General features: G+C 47.3%; 1 protein-coding gene across 2 annotated transcripts in view; it reads left to right on the forward strand.

Moving 5' to 3' along the window:
• Window positions 1-16,978, forward strand: part of SRGAP3 (SLIT-ROBO Rho GTPase activating protein 3) — a 173,215-nt gene that overhangs the window by 134,877 nt on the left and 21,360 nt on the right. The window contains exons 12-16 of one of the 2 annotated variants that reach the window (XM_082264941.1): window positions 795-897; window positions 7,292-7,352; window positions 8,866-8,943; window positions 11,992-12,126; window positions 15,122-15,227. In XM_082264941.1, the coding sequence (XP_082121067.1) occupies window positions 795-897; window positions 7,292-7,352; window positions 8,866-8,943; window positions 11,992-12,126; window positions 15,122-15,227 (483 nt within the window). Of the gene's footprint in view, window positions 1-794; window positions 898-5,064; window positions 5,096-7,291; window positions 7,353-8,865; window positions 8,944-11,991; window positions 12,127-15,121; window positions 15,228-16,978 lie in introns of both variants that reach the window. The other variant, XM_082264942.1, reaches the window with a different exon arrangement.

Below are 16,978 nucleotides of genomic sequence, written 5' to 3' on the forward strand. Positions count from 1 at the left end.
GTGTGATCGGATCTGGTGCGGACCCAAAAAAGGCTCCTGTGCGAGTTGTGTCCGAATGCGATGCGAATTCGCATTGCACAGACATCGCATGCGATTTCCAGAGCAGTGCGCTGCGAATCGCATGCAATGTCTGTCATCGCACATATGTGAAACGTGACTTAGCTGTGCATGTTTCCCTATGAGACTGTATGGGGGGGTGTCCTCTCCCTCCACTCAGGCCTCAAGTGATTGATAGCCTAAGCTGTGCATGTTTCCCTATGAGACTATATAAGGGGGGGGGGGTCCTCTCCCTCCACTCAGGTCTCAAATGATTGATAGCCTCAGCTGTGCATGTTTCCCTATGAGACTGTATAGAGGGGGGTGTCCTCTCCCTCCACTCAGGTCTCAGATTACACTCAGCTCCCTGCTCTATGCTGTGCGGTGTGTGACATCAGATACCCTCCTTCTGCCTTCTGGAGCTCAGAAAGTTCTGGACTTTGAAAGGCTGCAAATACAGTAAACAGGTACAACTTATGCAGGAGTATTTGTTTCATCTCTGTGTATCACAATTCACTGGGTATATGGAAGGGGGTTACAAGCACTTTAAGTGTTCCCTTTTAGCACTGTGAGTTTTAGGGAACTGTTGGCACGCATTACTCTATAACAACTAATCAGATTGGAACTTTCTTGAAAATAAATATTTTACTGTTTTATTTTATTAAACCCTTAGCGTTGTTTGACCAGTTCAGTATTCCGCCATTTTGTTGAAGCCTTATCTATGCAGACGTATTTGACGGCATGTTCCATTTCCTCAGGCCCCCGACTCTTCCCCCTAAGCCCCAGAAAATGAGGAAGCCGCGGCCTCGCTCTCTTTATAGCCATATGCTCTTTAACGGGAATATGGAGCTCTTTATCAAGGTACTGGCGGCTGCTACTTGGGGACTGAGCCCCCCCTCCCTTCTCCCCCCCCCCCCCCGGGGACTGCGGCTTTCTCTGCACGGCCTCCCTGCTCACCTGCTGCTCTGTCCGCACAGATTCTGCTTCTACTCTACACCCTCCAATCTCACTCCGCTTCTCATTTTCTGGGGAACTCAATAAGCAGCCATGCTCCAAAGAACAAGTGGACCAGTCTGAGATCAAGGTCAAGTTAGGGTTGCCACCCAGAGGCATATCTAGAACCTTCAGGGCCCCGGGGCAAGAAACCGCCCTGGCCGGGGCCCTTTCCTTGTAGCCTGGGGCTCCTCCCACTGATCCTGGGGCCCTTTACTCTTGTTGCGGGACCCTTTATTACAGTCCCATAGCGGGACCCTTTCACAAGTTCTGCAGTGGGCCCCCTTGCTGCCATCTTGGGGCCTCCCCACGGTGGTGGAATTCCAGGGCTCGGTCGCAAGTGTGACCTTTGTGACCCTGGAAGTTCACCCACTGGTGTCAGTAGTTTTTATTTTTTTTGGTATTTTAATTGTATTATTTTATTTTATTTTTTTACAATGTGACTGACTATGACTCTGTCCATTCAGAAAAGGAAGGAGCTGGTAAATTACATATTTACCGACCCCTTCCTGGTTCTCTATTGTGGCACATCCCCTGCAGCAACCAGCAGGAGAGGGAAGGGAGCACAGTGGGGGTGGGGCGGGGGACCAGGGGAGCACACAGGGGCCCGGAGAGAGCAGAACACAAGTGAACTGGATAGGAGGAGTAGCGGGGGCAGCATACAGAGGATCCAATCTCCTCCATTTTCCTCCTGAAGCTACAGGAGGAAAAAGGAGGACAGTGATTTCTCTACATGCTGCCCCCGCCGCCCCTCCTATCCAGGTGTACAGGGGAGCCGCACAGTCCCCCTGGAGCATGGGGCCCGGTTGCAATTGCAACCCCTGTAGTTACGCCCCTGTTGCCACCTCATCCTTTTGATGCTCCATTCCTACCTGAGCGTTATCATTTTCAGGCGTTTTTTGCAGGTGTTTGGAAGCAGGCATTGACATCTGACCAAAAATGCTTGTAACCTGCCAAAAAAGAAGCTCATGTACTTTTTTGAGCTTCAGGCGTTTTGCTTCAGGAGACAAAACGCTCATATGTGAAAAGGGGCCATTGAAATGAATGGGATTTTGCTTGTTGGGCGTTTTGAGACTTTAGAGATGAGCGTTTTACGAGCTGAAAAACACTCAGGTGTGAACAGGGCCTAAACAAGGACAGACATTATTTACACAGGATCTGTAGCTGATTAAAGCCCCGTACACACGTACCGAATGTCGGCCGAACGATCGGCCGTCTTTTGTCCGGTGCTGTCCTGTCGGCTGAAAACTGCAAAAGACTGCACACGAATTTTGTCGGCCAACAACAGCCGACTGCAGAAGTGATGTCATGTGATGGTTAACTTTCCGTGTGTTTTTTCTTTTCTGAGCATGCCCAGTCTTGCTAATCGACTGTTTGTCGGCCAAATTCTGTACTGACTGGCGAACAATCGGCTGTTCTGGTGTTGGCCAACAAAAATTTTAATGCCTGCACACCCGATTCTGTTCGGCCGAAAAGTCGCAGTCGGCTGTCGGAAGGATCATACTAACAAGCTGACAATCGGCCGATCGTTTGGCGGCCGAATATTTACGTCCGACAATCGCTACGTGTGTACGGGGCTTAAGGCCCCTTTCACACAGGCGGACCGTTCAGATCCGCCTGTAAGTTTTTTTGACGGATCTGAATGGACGGTCCCCCCATGCATTCCTATGGAGCATCGGATGTCAGACATATCCGCTGACATCCGATCCGTCAAATCTGGACGGATGGAAACCCTATTTTCCATCCATCCAGCGGATTTTTGTAGCTGCTGACTTTTATGTTTTTTTTATATAGGTTGCTGCAGCTCCTCTTTAAGTTCTATTTGTAGGTGGTTAATGAGTATCCGGTGTGCACCGCAAAGCAAAACAGATGCAGCGCTATCATTTTCTAAATAAAAGTTCTTGATCTCCAGTACAGTGACTGTGCCTAGGCTGAGATGATGTCACCAGTCTGCTGCAGGCAGGAGGAAGCATTTCCCCAGTCTCCCCTCCCCCCAGAGATCAGACTGCAACATTGTAACTTTGTAGGGAGTAATGCCTCTTCCACGCAGGCTTTCCGATCCGATGCCTGTCAGTATTTCAGGCGCATCTGATTGGATGCTCCATGCAGCCCTATGGAGCGGCAGATGTCAGCGGCGACATCTCTGCTGAGACCCGCTGTTATCCGATCCGATCCGTGAAATCCAGACGAATGGAAACCCTATTTTCCATCCAATGGGAGGATCGGATCTGATTGGATGCTCCATGCACCCCTATGGACCAGCGGATGTCAGCAGGGATATGTTCGCTGACATCCGCTGCTATCCGATCCGATCCTGTCCGTGAAATCAGGACGGATGGAAACCCTATTTTCCATCCATCTGTCGGATCGGATCAGATGCTCCATGCACCCCCTATGGAGCAGTGGATGTCAGCGGTGACATCTCTGCTGACTCCCGCTGCCATCCGATCCGATCCTGTCCGTGAAATCCAGATGGATGGAAACCCTATTTTCCATCCGTCTGGAGCATTGGATCGGATTGGATTTCATCCGATCTCCCATAGAGGAGAGCGGGGATCTGACAGCTCCGTCTCTGCACACAGAGCGGAGACGGAGCTGTCATCCGCCTGCTCAGCGGGGATCAGCGGATCGATCCCCCGCTGAGAAAAACGGAGTCCGCCAGGCGGGAAGCCCCATGTGAAAGGACTCATACAAGGTGAGAGGCTTCAGCAGGGTCTGATCTGTGTCAGACAACAAGGATTTACATGATCCAGCAGGCGTCCCGGTCCAGGAAGTAGATGGTGACCCTGGATGATGCCTGGATAAAGATGGCTCCCTCCTTCTGGAGAAAAAAAAAAAAGCAGATGACAGCAGGGGGAGTTCTGTGATCTCAGGTGGGATAATAAATACCCGGAATTGTGACTAAACATTTATATTTGATGACAGTTCCACTTTAAAGGGTAACTCCACTTTCGTTGAGAAAAAAACATTCCCCTCTGGGTGATCTCTGTACATTGCAGGGATTGTAACAAACTTTGTTGCAGATTTCTACCTTTTATTATTCTGAAGAAATCATTGTTTGTTCCTCTGTGCTGAGTGGGTCTAATGGGAGTGGTTTCATAATTATCTATCAGCTGTGGCAGCTGCAGGGCTCTAATGAGGAAATTTGCTGGGCCTGCATCCCTTTAGCCGTGTTCCTATTGGGAGAATCTCACCAAAAATGACATTTTTGTTGCAGAAATCTGACTTATATCTTAGTGCAGACTTCTGGGAAAATAGGTGAGCCAATCACACAAGCAGGAAATTATGTTTCTGGGGGTGTGGTCAGTAAACATTCTGTGTACAAAACAGCTCCAGGCAGCCATATTGTATTGCATTTTCAGAAAATTACAACAGCTGCAGATTGGAAAGGAAAGGAAATTTTAATAACATTCAATTACAATATGATTGGTGTCACAATTGTATACGCTATATTGTTTTTTCTTTATTTTTATTTTTTTTCCCCCACGAAAGTGGAGTTACCCTTTAAGTGACGCCATCTTAGTGGTATCCAGAGGAGCGCTGTGACTGGGAGACGGGAGGGGGTGACCTACATTCCATCACTCTGATGCTGTTTTTAAACCCGTCTTCCCCCGAGCCGGATCCGCTGCCAGGAAGATTCGCCATCCTCTCCGGGGAAGCTGGGCCAGCACGTCACAGCGATAAAAATAACCCGATAGTAGCAGATGTCTGCCGGGCGCTCGGAGAATATCAATATTTATAGGAAGTGTACATAATTGGTTCACTGCAACGTATGGCTTCTATAGTAAGGCAGCATAGAGCTAAGCCGGGGGAGGGGTGACAGCCTCTATCAGTATATCAGTGCAGTAGGATGTCATGTATTAGGGGATAGGGCGCCCCCCCATGGCTGGTCCCTCTGGTGGCGGGTTGTGATCTTTTTGCTGTCCTGCCTCTTCCTGGCTCTGATCTGTGCTGACCTCTTCTCTTCTTCTCTCTATGTCTCTCCGCCTGTCGCTGCTCCTGCTGCTGTGTGTTAATGTTTGTTACTGTCATCAGAGGAAGGAGGAACACTCGCAGCAGAAATCAGGTATTTCCATCCAAATTAAGGAACTGAACCTCCCTCCCCACCCATAGGAGGGGGACATTTTTCATAATGTGCTGATTTTAAGTGTGTCACTGCCCCGCCCATTTTGTCTAACTTTTGGATACTGATATTCAGACAGTGTGTCACTGCCCCGCCCATTTTTGTTTTTACTTTTGGAATCTGATTTGAACTGATTTTTAAAAATGTGTCACTGCCCCACCCATTTTTTCTTTTAGATTCTTATTTTCAGACTGTGTCACCACCCCACCAATTTAAAAAAAACATTTCTAGACTGTGTGTCATTGCCCCGCCCATTTCTTTTTTACTTTTTGGATGCAGTTTTTTTTTTTTTTCGGATTCTGATTTTCAGACTGTCACTGCCCCACCCAAAAAAAAAAAAAAACGTTTTCAGACTGTCATTACCCCATTCATTACTTTTTGGATTCAGATTTTTAGACTTTCACTGCCCCGCCCATTAAAAAAAAAACATTTTCAGACTGTGTGTCATTGCCCCGCCCATTTCCTATTTTACTTTTTGGATGCAGATATTTTTTTTTTTAATCTTTTGGATTCTAAATTTTCAGACGGTCACCACCCCGCCCATTAAAAAAAAAAAAAACATTTTCAGACTGTGTCACTGCCCGGCCAAAAAAAAGATAAAAAAAAAAAAACATTTTCAGACGGTGTCATTGCCCCGCCCATTTCTGTTTTTTACTTTTTGGATGCAGATTTTTTTTTTATATTTTGGATTCTGATTTTCAGACTCTCAATGCCCCACCCATTTGAAAAAAACAATTTCAGACTGTGTGTCATTGCCGTGTCTATTACTTTTTTGCTTTTTGGATGCAGATTTTTTTTTCATTTTTTGGATTCTGACTTTCAGACTGTGTCATCGCCCCGCCCATTTAAAAAAACATTTTCAGACTGTGTCACCTCACCACCCATTTAAAAAAACATTTTCAGACTGTGTCACCTCACCACCCATTTAAAAAAACATTTTCAGACTGTCATTGCCCCTCCCATTTCTTTTTTTACTTTTTAGATGCCGATTTTTTTTTTAATCTTTTGGATTCTAAATTTTCAGACTGTCACCGCCCCGCCCATTTAAAAAAAAAAAAAAACATTTTCAGACTGTGTCATTGTCCCGCCCATTTCTTTTTTTACTTTGTGGATGCAAATTTTTTTTTTTTTTTGGGATTCTGAATTTCACTGCCCCGCCCATTGTTTTAACTTTTGGGGCCATGGTGGTGAGGGGGATAGACCCTCTGTCCAGTTTCTATTGCTGTCTGTGTCCCATTTGGATAGATTCACTCTCTATTGTACTGGTGACCAAAGCCACTGATAAAGAGAGTGGAGGAAAATGTGCGGAAGTAGAGGTGAGGGGAAACCTTCAATGAAAAGAGGAGATTTCCTCTCACTTCCTGTTGCACCTCTGGGGCCGGCAGTGAAGGGAAATATCCCCAAATTAACTGGCGGGCATTAAAGCTGAACTCTGATATAAGTAAATACTGTCTAAAATCATTCCTTATGTGGATTCTTCTAGAATCTCGTTGTGATTTGTGTATTCCCTCCAGGATCTGTGCAGTAATCCAGTGTGAGACTTCCTGTAATAAAGAGCGCTCACTGCTGCCCTCTCTCCTTGTGCAGAGAGACTGGTCTTGTCTCCGCCCCCTCCTTTTGGTTTTTATAGTGGGTGGAGCCTGCTGGGCCCCTCCCACAGCTCTGCTCTCTCTCCTTGTGCAGGGTGACTGGTCTTTTCTCCGCCCCCTCCTTTAGGTTTTTGTAGTGGGTGGAGCCTGCTGGGCCCCTCCCACAGCTCTGCTCTCTCTCCTTGTGCAGGGGGCCTGGCCTTGTCTCCGCCTCCTCCTTTAGGTTTTTGTAGTGGGTGGAGCCTGCTGGGCCCCTCCCACAGCTCTGCTCTCTCTGCTTGTGCAGGGGGACTGGCCTTGTCTCCGCCCCCTCCTTTAGGTTTTTGTAGTGGGTGGAGCCTGCTGGGCACAGCTCTGCTCTCTGCACAGGCTAATGACAGCACAGTGATGCTAATTTTACAAGATAATACCTAGGTTTGCAAAGACATTTGGTGCAAACAATTTCATATTATATCCTTTGTAGTTCTCATCCCCGGAGTTCAGCTTTAATGCAGTCATAGGGGCGGCGGTGTACAGAGATCTGTGATTTTACTTTTTCTCACCTTCACAGGATACCGGTCAGGCGATTCCCCTGGTCGTTGAAAGCTGCATCCGATACATTAACTTGTATGGTGAGTAGAGAAAGAACTTGGAACTATAAGGTCTCGGGGGCCCCTGAGCAACTGTGCGCCCGGGGCCCTAAACTGATCATCTATGGACAATTCTGGATAGCAGAGTTTATAACCGTTTAACAGGGGTGCACAGTTTTACAGCATGGCATGTTTGGTATCTATTTACTCTGTGCCATTGCTGGGACAAGGTCATCCAGTGCCCAGGGCAAAGGATGCCAAACTGTGTCCCCCCTCCCTTCCCTTAGGGTTAGGGTCAAGGCACCCCCCATCCCTGCAATAAACCATTGCGACCCTCCTGCCCACCCCTTGTCCCAGCCCTGTTCTGTGCAACCTTATCTTTCACATATTACCCAAAATTTGGTAAAATAATTGTGTTTGTGTACCCTAAAATTCTGGAAAGTTTGCATTTATTATATGCGTGCTCCAGTCATGTCACATAAAAAATTGGAACTATCTCCATTTTATTCTCCGGGGTCTCTGCTTTTTAGAAAATGTGTCATGTTTGAGGGTTTTAATTATTCTTCCGTGCCGGTTCACACATATGCGATGTCGGACATATCAAATCACATGCGATGTCTGTGCATTGCAAATTCAGCCATACAGTTGCATGGCTGAATTTGCATCGCATTCAGACCAAAGTCGCACAGGACCCTTTTTTTGTTCCTGTCCGAACTGGCAGTTTGCGATGTGTGAACTGATCTGGGAGTGTCGATAACTTTGTATTGACACCCCAAGCTGTTGGCATATGGCAGTGTGAACTGCCTGCGAGTCGGGTGTGATGCGGGAACCCGCAGTGGATTCGCAGGTTTTCCGCATTGTGTATGTATGAACAGTGGCGGCTGGTGAATGGAAAATTGGGAGGGGGGCAGCAAAACCAACACCCCCCCCCCCCCTGGTGGGACGACAATCAAATCCACCACCCCCTTCTCTCTCTCCTCCCCCCTCCCGGGCTGGATAGCCAGAACCCTTACCTACTCCTTCCCTGAGTGGCTGTGAGTCTTCTCTGGCTGTACGTCTCCTCCCTCTTCCTGGCCAATGGCCAGTAAAAGGCTTCCTGATTGGCTGGGAGGAGAATCAGTGTGATAATAGCGAATATTAATTCGCTATTGTCACACAACTGGGTGGGCACCCCGGGCCCACCCTTTTCTGAAGCCTATTAGAGCCGCTGGCTCTAATCAGGTGCTTAAAAAAAAAAAATCCCCCATTGGAATCCATGCGTCCGGCACCCTGCATGTAGATTAGGGGGCCGGACGCATGGATGGGGGGGCGGGACCCCTGCGCCCCAAATGGACGGTCCGCCACTGCGTATGAACCGGCACTCTGGCCTGAAATGTACAATTTAGCGTGTGTGCAACAATGTAAAAAAAAACAAATGTCAGCAGTAGTGAAGTCGGTGAGACGCTCATAATTCATCGAGCCGCTCCATGTGAGCGAGTCATTCCCATAGACTTGTATGACATGCAGGACCCAATCCCCTCCAGTCTCTTCTATAACGCCCGGCTCTCTCTTACAGGTCTGCAGCAGCAGGGGATATTCCGAGTACCCGGATCTCAAGTCGAAGTCAATGACATCAAAAATTCATTTGAAAGAGGTGAGTGACAGTTATAGAGACCTAAAGGAACACTCCGCCTTTACTCCCGGGAGTTAGGGCTCTTTCACACGGTCCGCCTCCGTAGGCGGATCCGTGTTGCTCAGCGGGGATCGATCCGCGATCCCCTCTGAGCCGGCGGATGACAGCTCCGTCTCCGCTTGCAGAGCGGAGAGGGAGGTGTCTCAGCACCCGCTGCCCTCTATGGGGGATCGGATGAGAGCGGACCGCCTGTCCGCTCTCATCAGATCCGATCCGATTACTGAACGGATGGAAAAATAGGGTTTCCATCCGTCCAGATTTCACGGACAGGATCGGATACGGATGGCAGCGGGTGTCAGCGGAGGTGTCTCTGCTGCCCCCTAGAGCTGCATGGAGGATCCGATCAGATCCGCCTAAAAAACTGACAGGTGGATCTGATCGGATCGCCCGTGTGAAAGAGCCCTTACTAAAAATCTTCAGTCCCGGGACAAAAATTATCCAAGAGTAAAAACTGAAATGACATCAGCAGGCGTCCCTCGTGGATAATTTATGTCCTGGGACTGATGGCACCATTGAACCCATATCAGCGCTCCTTGGGAGGAATGGTGGGTTTGGTTTTAATGGGATTTGTTCTTCCATGCTCATTTCTCATCTTTGTGTAATAAATTGTCTTTATTGGATGATTTGGCTAATTAGTAAACTTGGCTAAGAAGTATCTGCGGGTAATTATTAACTTATTGTTCTGCTGAAGTCTACAGCGTCGTCAATACAATGGTGTTTTTTTTTTAATTTTAAACTTTTTATTAGGATTTTAAATTCACAGATTCCAACAATAATGATTGCAGTTATTTGTTACTGCTTGACACATTGCATAGTTCACAATACAACAAAGGCTGATTTTCAAAGTCGCTTAGATGGGAATGGGTGCCATTGAAATCAATGGGCTGTGACTTGTCATGTGACTTTGTGTTTCACTGACATCGCCCATTACCCCCCCCCCCCCCCAGCTTCTTTCTATTATGGTAGTCTTCATTCAAAGTCCAGCACAGCTATGCTGTATATGTGCCCCTCCCCCCCAGCACAGCTATACTGTATACATGGGGGTATATATGAGGGTCGGCAAAGCAGTCACCAACCTGCCAACCAGTCACCTGCCGGCGTCAACGGGTAGATGATGGTGGACAGGTTAATGACCCCTGCCCTACTGTTTCCAGAACTAAAAAGAAACATTGGCTTTGGATACATTGTAACAGATGTCTGTCACTAGAAAATCTAGAGCAGCCTTTCTCAACCTTTTCCACACAGAAGAACCCTTGGAATAATTTTCAGGTCTCAGGGTGTCATGGGTGTCCAAACTTTTTGCTTCTCTGGGCCACATTGAGTGTGGAGAAATTTTCTCGGGCCGCATATAAAATATATACTATAGTTAAGGTATATAAGTAATAAAATGTCGCCGCACCCTTCCCACACCGCCACGCACCCTGCACTAATTTAGCACAACTAGAGGATGATCAAATGAAATGGAATCAGTATACAGAGGTTTACTTCTTCTGAGCGATAATAAACCATCATGACCACTTCAGTGATTTGAAGTGGTCATGGTGGTAAGAGTCAGAAACACTTCACATTCCTCCCCAGCAAAAAAAATTGTCAGGGGGCAGTGGGCCGCATTGCCTGCAGTTCTGGGCCGCATGCGGCCCCCGGGCCACAGGTTGGACATGCCTGCATTAGTGTGATGGTCAGTGAGATGAATGCTCCTTACCAGAGGCGTAACTAGAACCTTCAGGGCCCCACTGCAAGAAACCATGAAGGGCCCCCCGGACCCCTGGTCGGGGCCCTTCCCTTCAAGCCTGGGGCTCTTCCCACTGATCCTGGGGCCCATTACTCTCGTTGCGGGGCCCTTTATTGCGGTCCCACAGCGGGACCCTTTCACAAGTTCTGCAGTGGGCCCCCTTCCTGCCATCTTGAGGCCTCCCCACGGTGGTGGAATGCCAGGGCCCGGTTGCAAGTGTGAACTTTGCGATCCTGGAAGTTCACCCACTGGTGTCAGTAGTTTTTATTTTTTGGTACTTTAATTGCATTATTTTATATCATTTTATTTTATTTTTTTACAATGTCACTGACTATGACTCTGTCCATTCAGAAAAGGAAGGAGCTGGTAAATTACATATTTACTGACACCTTCCTGGTTCTCTATTGTGACATCCCCTGCAGCAGCCGGCAGGAGGGGGAAGGGAGCATAGTGGGCAGGGGGGCGGGGGGGGGGGCAGGGGAGTACACAGGGGCCCAGAGACAACAGAACACAAGTGAACTGGATAGGAGGAGCGGCGGGGGCAGCATACAGAGGAACTAATCTCCTCCATTATCCTCCTGCAGCTACAGGAGGAAAAAGGAGGACAGTGATTTCTCTACATGCTGCCCCCGCTGCCCCTCTTATCCAGGTGTACAGGGGAGCCGCACAGGCCCCCTGGAGCATGGGGCCCGGTTGCAATTGCAACCCCTCTAGTTACGCCCCTGCTCCTTACACTTGTGGTCATTGGGAAAAATTACCTTCTTCCATATAGCTAAAAAGAACAATGGTGTCAAGGGGAACTTATCTGAGAGGCAGAAATTGCTCAATGCTCATGGAACCCCCTAGCAACCTCTGGAGGAACCCTGGTTGAGAAACCCTGATCTAGAGACTAAAATGTTTACAAAGTTTCTGTGAATTTTCAATGAAACACCAGAATGTTACTGTGGAGAATCAGCTTGTAGAGTGTTTCCTGTATTGTATGAGATAGAGACAATGGAGTACTGTCCGTGATACTTTTTTTATTTGCACTAACGTACAATTTTTCAGGACAAGCTTTTGGGGTATGTCCCCTTCATCAAGATCCAAGCAGTACTCAAGACGGGGACATACCCCGAAAGCTTGTCCTGAAAAATTGTATGTTAGTGCAAATAAAAAAAGTATCACGGACAATACTCCATTGTCTCTGTCGCAAGTGCACTAATACGGCTACAATGACCTCTTGTATGAGATGTAATTGTGTTTGCTGTGGAATGATGCATTGTCCTCCCCGTGCCCAGGAGAGGACCCGCTGGTGGAGGACCACACCGAGAGGGACATCAACTCCGTGGCCGGGGTACTGAAGCTCTACTTCCGGGGTCTGGAGAATCCGCTCTTTCCCAAGGAAAGATTTCAAGACTTGATATCTACAATTAGTGAGTATCAGTTCAGTGTGGAGCTGGAGGTGACAATTATATAAACAGGGGTCTTCAAACTATGGTCCTCCAGTTTCTGAACTACAATTCCCATCATGCCTAGTCATGTCTGTGAATGTCAGAGTCTTATGCCCTGTACACACGTGCAGATTATCTGTAGACTTTTGTCTGCAGACTTACCTTTTCTATGTAGTGCAAGGGCCTGCCGGATTGCATACAAATTGAAAGTGTTTAGGTTTGACCTCATATTATATGGTTTTGGTAAGTCTGCAGACAAAAGTCTGCAGATAATCTGCACGTGTGTATGGGGCATTACAATGCCTCATGGGATGTGTAGTTCTGTAACAGCTGGAGGGCCGTAGTTTAAGGATCCCTGATATAAGACATTCACTCACCGGCTACTTTATTAGGTACTCCTGTTCAATCGCTCGGTAAGACAAACTGCCAATCAGCCAATCACATGGCAGCAACTCAATGCATTTAGGCATCTAGATGTGGTGAAGACAACTTGCTAAAGTTCAAACTTAGCATCAGAATGGGGAAGAAAAGGGATTTAAGTGACTTTGAATGTGGAATGGTTGTTGGTGGCTGATGGGTTGGTCTGAGTATTTCAAAAACTGCTCATCTACTGGGATTTTCAGGTGCACCTAATAAAGGGGGTCCAACCCGCTACTAGCAAGGTGCACCTAATAATGGGGGTCCAACCCGCTACTAGCAAGGTGCACCTAATAAAGCGGGTCCAACCCGCTACTAGCAAGGTGCACCTAATAAAGGGGGTCCAGCCCGCTACTAGCAAGGTGCACCTAATAAAGGGGGTCCAGCACGCTACTAGCAAGGTGCACCTAATAAAGGGGGTCCAACTCGCTACTATCAAGGTGCACTTAATAAAGGGGGTCCAACCCGCTACTAGGAAGGTGCACCTAATAAAGGGGGTTTAACCCGCTACGAGCAAGATGCACCTAATAAAGGGGGTCCAACCCGCTACTAGCAAGATGCACCTAATAAAGGGGGTCCAACCCGCTACGAGCAAGATGCACCTAATAAAGGGGGTCCAGCCCGCTACTAGCAAGGTGGACCTTATAAAGGGGGTCCAACCCGCTACGAGCAAGATGCACCTAATAATGGGGGTCCAACCCGCTACTAGCAAGGTGCACCTAATAAAGGGGGTCCAACCCGCAAGGTGGACCTAATAAAGGGGTCCAACCCACAAGGTGGACCTAATAAAGGGGGTCCAATCCGCTGCTAGCAAGGTGGACCTAATAAAGCGGGTCCAACCCACAAGGTGTACCTAGTAAAGTGGGTCCAACCCGCTACTAGCAAGGTGCACCTAATATAGTGGCCGGTGAGTGTATGTGTGAGTGTGTTTGTTGCACATATATATTAATTTTACTTTGCATATGTTTATATAATTTGAATGAATTCATAGAAATAGATTAGATTTATCATCTAAGTATTAGGAGAAAGGAGCACTGCACATATTTATCTTTTTTAATATTTTGCAACTCTTGATGGGAGTATACAATCGTTTATTGAAAGTATAAAAATGTACAGATCGAGCCAACGCGTTTCAGGGGAACTGCCTCCCCTTCTTCAGAGCTAATGTACAAACATAAATAGTATACTATCAGTATTTTGTAAATATTATTATTATTATTAAGGATTTCTATAGCGCCAGCAATTTACGCAGCGCTTTACAATATTAGAGGGAGACAGTACATATACAATACAATAAAATACAAGAGGATTAAGAGGGCCCTGCTCAGAAGAGCTTACAATCTAATGGGGTGGGGCAGGTGTTACAAGAGGTTGTAAGAGTAGGGAATGAGCTGATGGCAGATTAGTTGGCGGTGTGATAGGCTTCCCTGAAGAGATGGGTTTTCAGGGATCGCCTGAAAGCAGCTAGAGAAGGAGATAGCCGTACAGGTTGAGGTAGAGCGTTCCAGAGGATGGGAGAGGCCCTGGAGAAATCCTGGAGACGAGCATGAGAGGAGGAGACAAGGGAGCTTGAGAGTAGGAGGTCTTGAGAGGAGCGGAGAGGACGGTTTGGGTGATATTTGGAGACAAGATTGGTGATGTAGTGAAAGGTGCTCCTAAATATTAGAATATCACTGAAGGAATGGTATTGCTACCATGTATATGATGATGTTTGCTGTGATCATTTTATATTTTTTGCTTTAGTGATATAACTATGTTTATAAAATACTGGTTTTATACTGCTTATATTTGTACATAAGCCCTGCAGAAGGGGGAGACAGTTCTTGTGAAACGTCTTGGCTCGATCTGTACATTTTTTTTGCTTTTAATTAACTATTATATTCTCCGATCCCGAGTTGCATTATTCCAGACACCAGGTGCTCCTTCCTCTCTATTCAAGTATATTTATTCTTCTGTCATATGAGGACCTACCTAATCTATCCAATCAGGCAGGACCTTACATTATGTACGTGTTGATAGATTGTAACCTGTGTAGCTTAATACAGAGGGGAAGGAGAGGGGATGAAATCAGCTTGGCACTTGTGCAAGCTGAACAAAGTTTTCTCTCATTTTTTCTAATAGATTAATTACTGTATCATCGGTGCCATCTAGTGGCCAAAATGTGATATGCTAGATTTTTTTACGGCTGTATTTCAGAAAATGATACCACATTTTGGCCACTACATGGCGCTGATTGGCCAAAATGTGGTATCATTTTCTGAAATACAGCAGTAAGTAAATCTAGTATATCACATTTTGGCCACTAGATGGCACCGATGATACAGGAATGAATCTATTAGAAAAAATGAGGGGAAAAATGCGTTCAGCTTGCACAAGTGCCAAGTTGATTTCATCCCCTCTTCTTCCCCTCTGCATTAATTAATCTATTCGAAAAAAATAAGGGAAAACTTTGTTTCTGCTTGCACGAAGGTTTCAGACATTTTGTGCAGCAAAAGTTTTTTAAAAAATAGACCCCCCCTTTTTTTTCTGTATAAATAATTATTTTTTTCTTTTATTCCAGAGATCGAGAACCCCGTGGAAAGGGTTCACCACATCCGACAGATCCTCATCACTTTACCCCGGGCTGTCCTGGTTGTCATGAGATATCTATTCGCCTTCCTCAACCAGTAAGTCCTCACTAACGACACTTCTCCCAAGGGCCCTCAGTCCTATTGCAAGCAGTAGGCTGGCTCTTGGGAGGAGTTATGCACATATAAAAATGCCTTGATGGGTGGGTGTCAGTCTGGAGGAGTGGGTGATCCTAGGCTGGTTGTATTTGCATGCAGGCCAGCCACATGTGATGGTGAGACCTCATGATTGACAGAACTGAGATTTAATGAATGAAAGAGGCGGGCCGGGGACAGTCAGGCTCGATGATGGCGAACCTTTTTGAGCCAGAGTGCCCAAATTGCAACACAAAACCAACTTATTTGTTTCAAAGTGCCAACACTGGTGATGATTGCCCACCTCAAGAGGGACTGCAGTCAGTTCAGCACTCACCCGGCTTTGCCGTCCAGTGTCGGTGTGCCTGGCAGCAGCTTCTCCTTCTGTTGGTGCCTGTAATCGCCCTCCTCACTTTGGATTGTGTCCTCTCAGCATCTCCCAGCATCGTCCTCCCGCTCCTCACTGGCTGGTTCAACTCTAGGGGGTGTTGTGGCTTGGGCTCTATCTCTCCCTTCGGAATCACATCAGCCGCCTCTCACTCTTGTCTCCACACTCCTCTCAGGGAAGGACTGGGCCAGGGGGGGGGGGGGGCAATTAAAATGGCTGCACTGCTTCTGCCACAGACATGCCTAAATGATTCCTGGTAAAGAGAAGTAAGAAGCCCCCACCGCTGACCTACTGAGTGCGGGATGAAGACAAGGACAGAGCACAGCCCCCCGGCATGAATGGTGTCAACTGTGTCTGAGCAGAAGCAGGTTCCATGCCCCAACCAAGCTATCCCAGCTCCCCCCAACCGCCCCCTGTTGCCCAGGCAGGGAACCCAGATTAGGCCGGTGGGTAGAGAGTACCTGGAGTGGAGCTTCAGTCTGGAATGGGAGGTCAGAAGGAGGCCGGGAAGAGGGAACGTGGGAGGGGGGCCGAGTCACTGCACCATGGGCCTCTGGACTGTACTTGCCCCCTGGACCAAAATTTGCCAGTCAGCCCCTGACTCCTCTCACCCTTGCTCTCCCTTCTCCCTCAGCCCTTTTTGTCCTGGGCTCTGGACTGTCCCTACTTTTATTTTTGCAGGGCATGTTGGGGGCTGTAGTTTTCCTTAAATTATTTAAAATGGAACCATAGTCTTCCAGGACTACATGTCGCATGGTCCACTTGCCCTGGTTTCCCATTGGTCCCTTGCTGCAGCCCACCAGGAGTCCTCTTGTCAGCTCCTTCCTCTACTGCAGTGCACAACTGAAAATTAAAAGGCCTGTATTAAGTTGCTATAGGCTCTTTACCCCACATTTCAGGCAGCCTAATGCTGGCCATACATGTATAGGTTTTCATTTGGAAATTTTCGTTTTAAGAAAATGTGTTTGATTTTCTAACCATTAGTGGGGTCAGATCGGAAATCTGAAAATTCGAAGGGGCAGCAACGAAAACTTTTCTTGAACAACGAATTTGTGGTTATCACTCAGAAATTACATTAATTTTATAATTGAATGTTAAAAGCAAAAGACAATTTTCTAACGACATTTGGCCATTCATCGAATGTTCAAAGAATTTTCGTACGAGCATTCTCGTCCGATAATCTATACTCTATAATCTATGTATGGCCAGCATTACTGGGCTCCAGCCAGAACTCCGGGAAACTTCTGCCCGGGCTTGATAGACCTGGGACACTCTCCCTGCCTCCCCATTGGCTGGCCAGCCTTGTTGTATATTTTCCCCTGCCCAG

The sequence above is a fragment of the Pelophylax lessonae genome, assembly GCF_965119305.1.
Source record: "Pelophylax lessonae genome assembly, chromosome: 8".
NCBI lineage: Eukaryota > Metazoa > Chordata > Amphibia > Anura > Ranidae > Pelophylax > Pelophylax lessonae.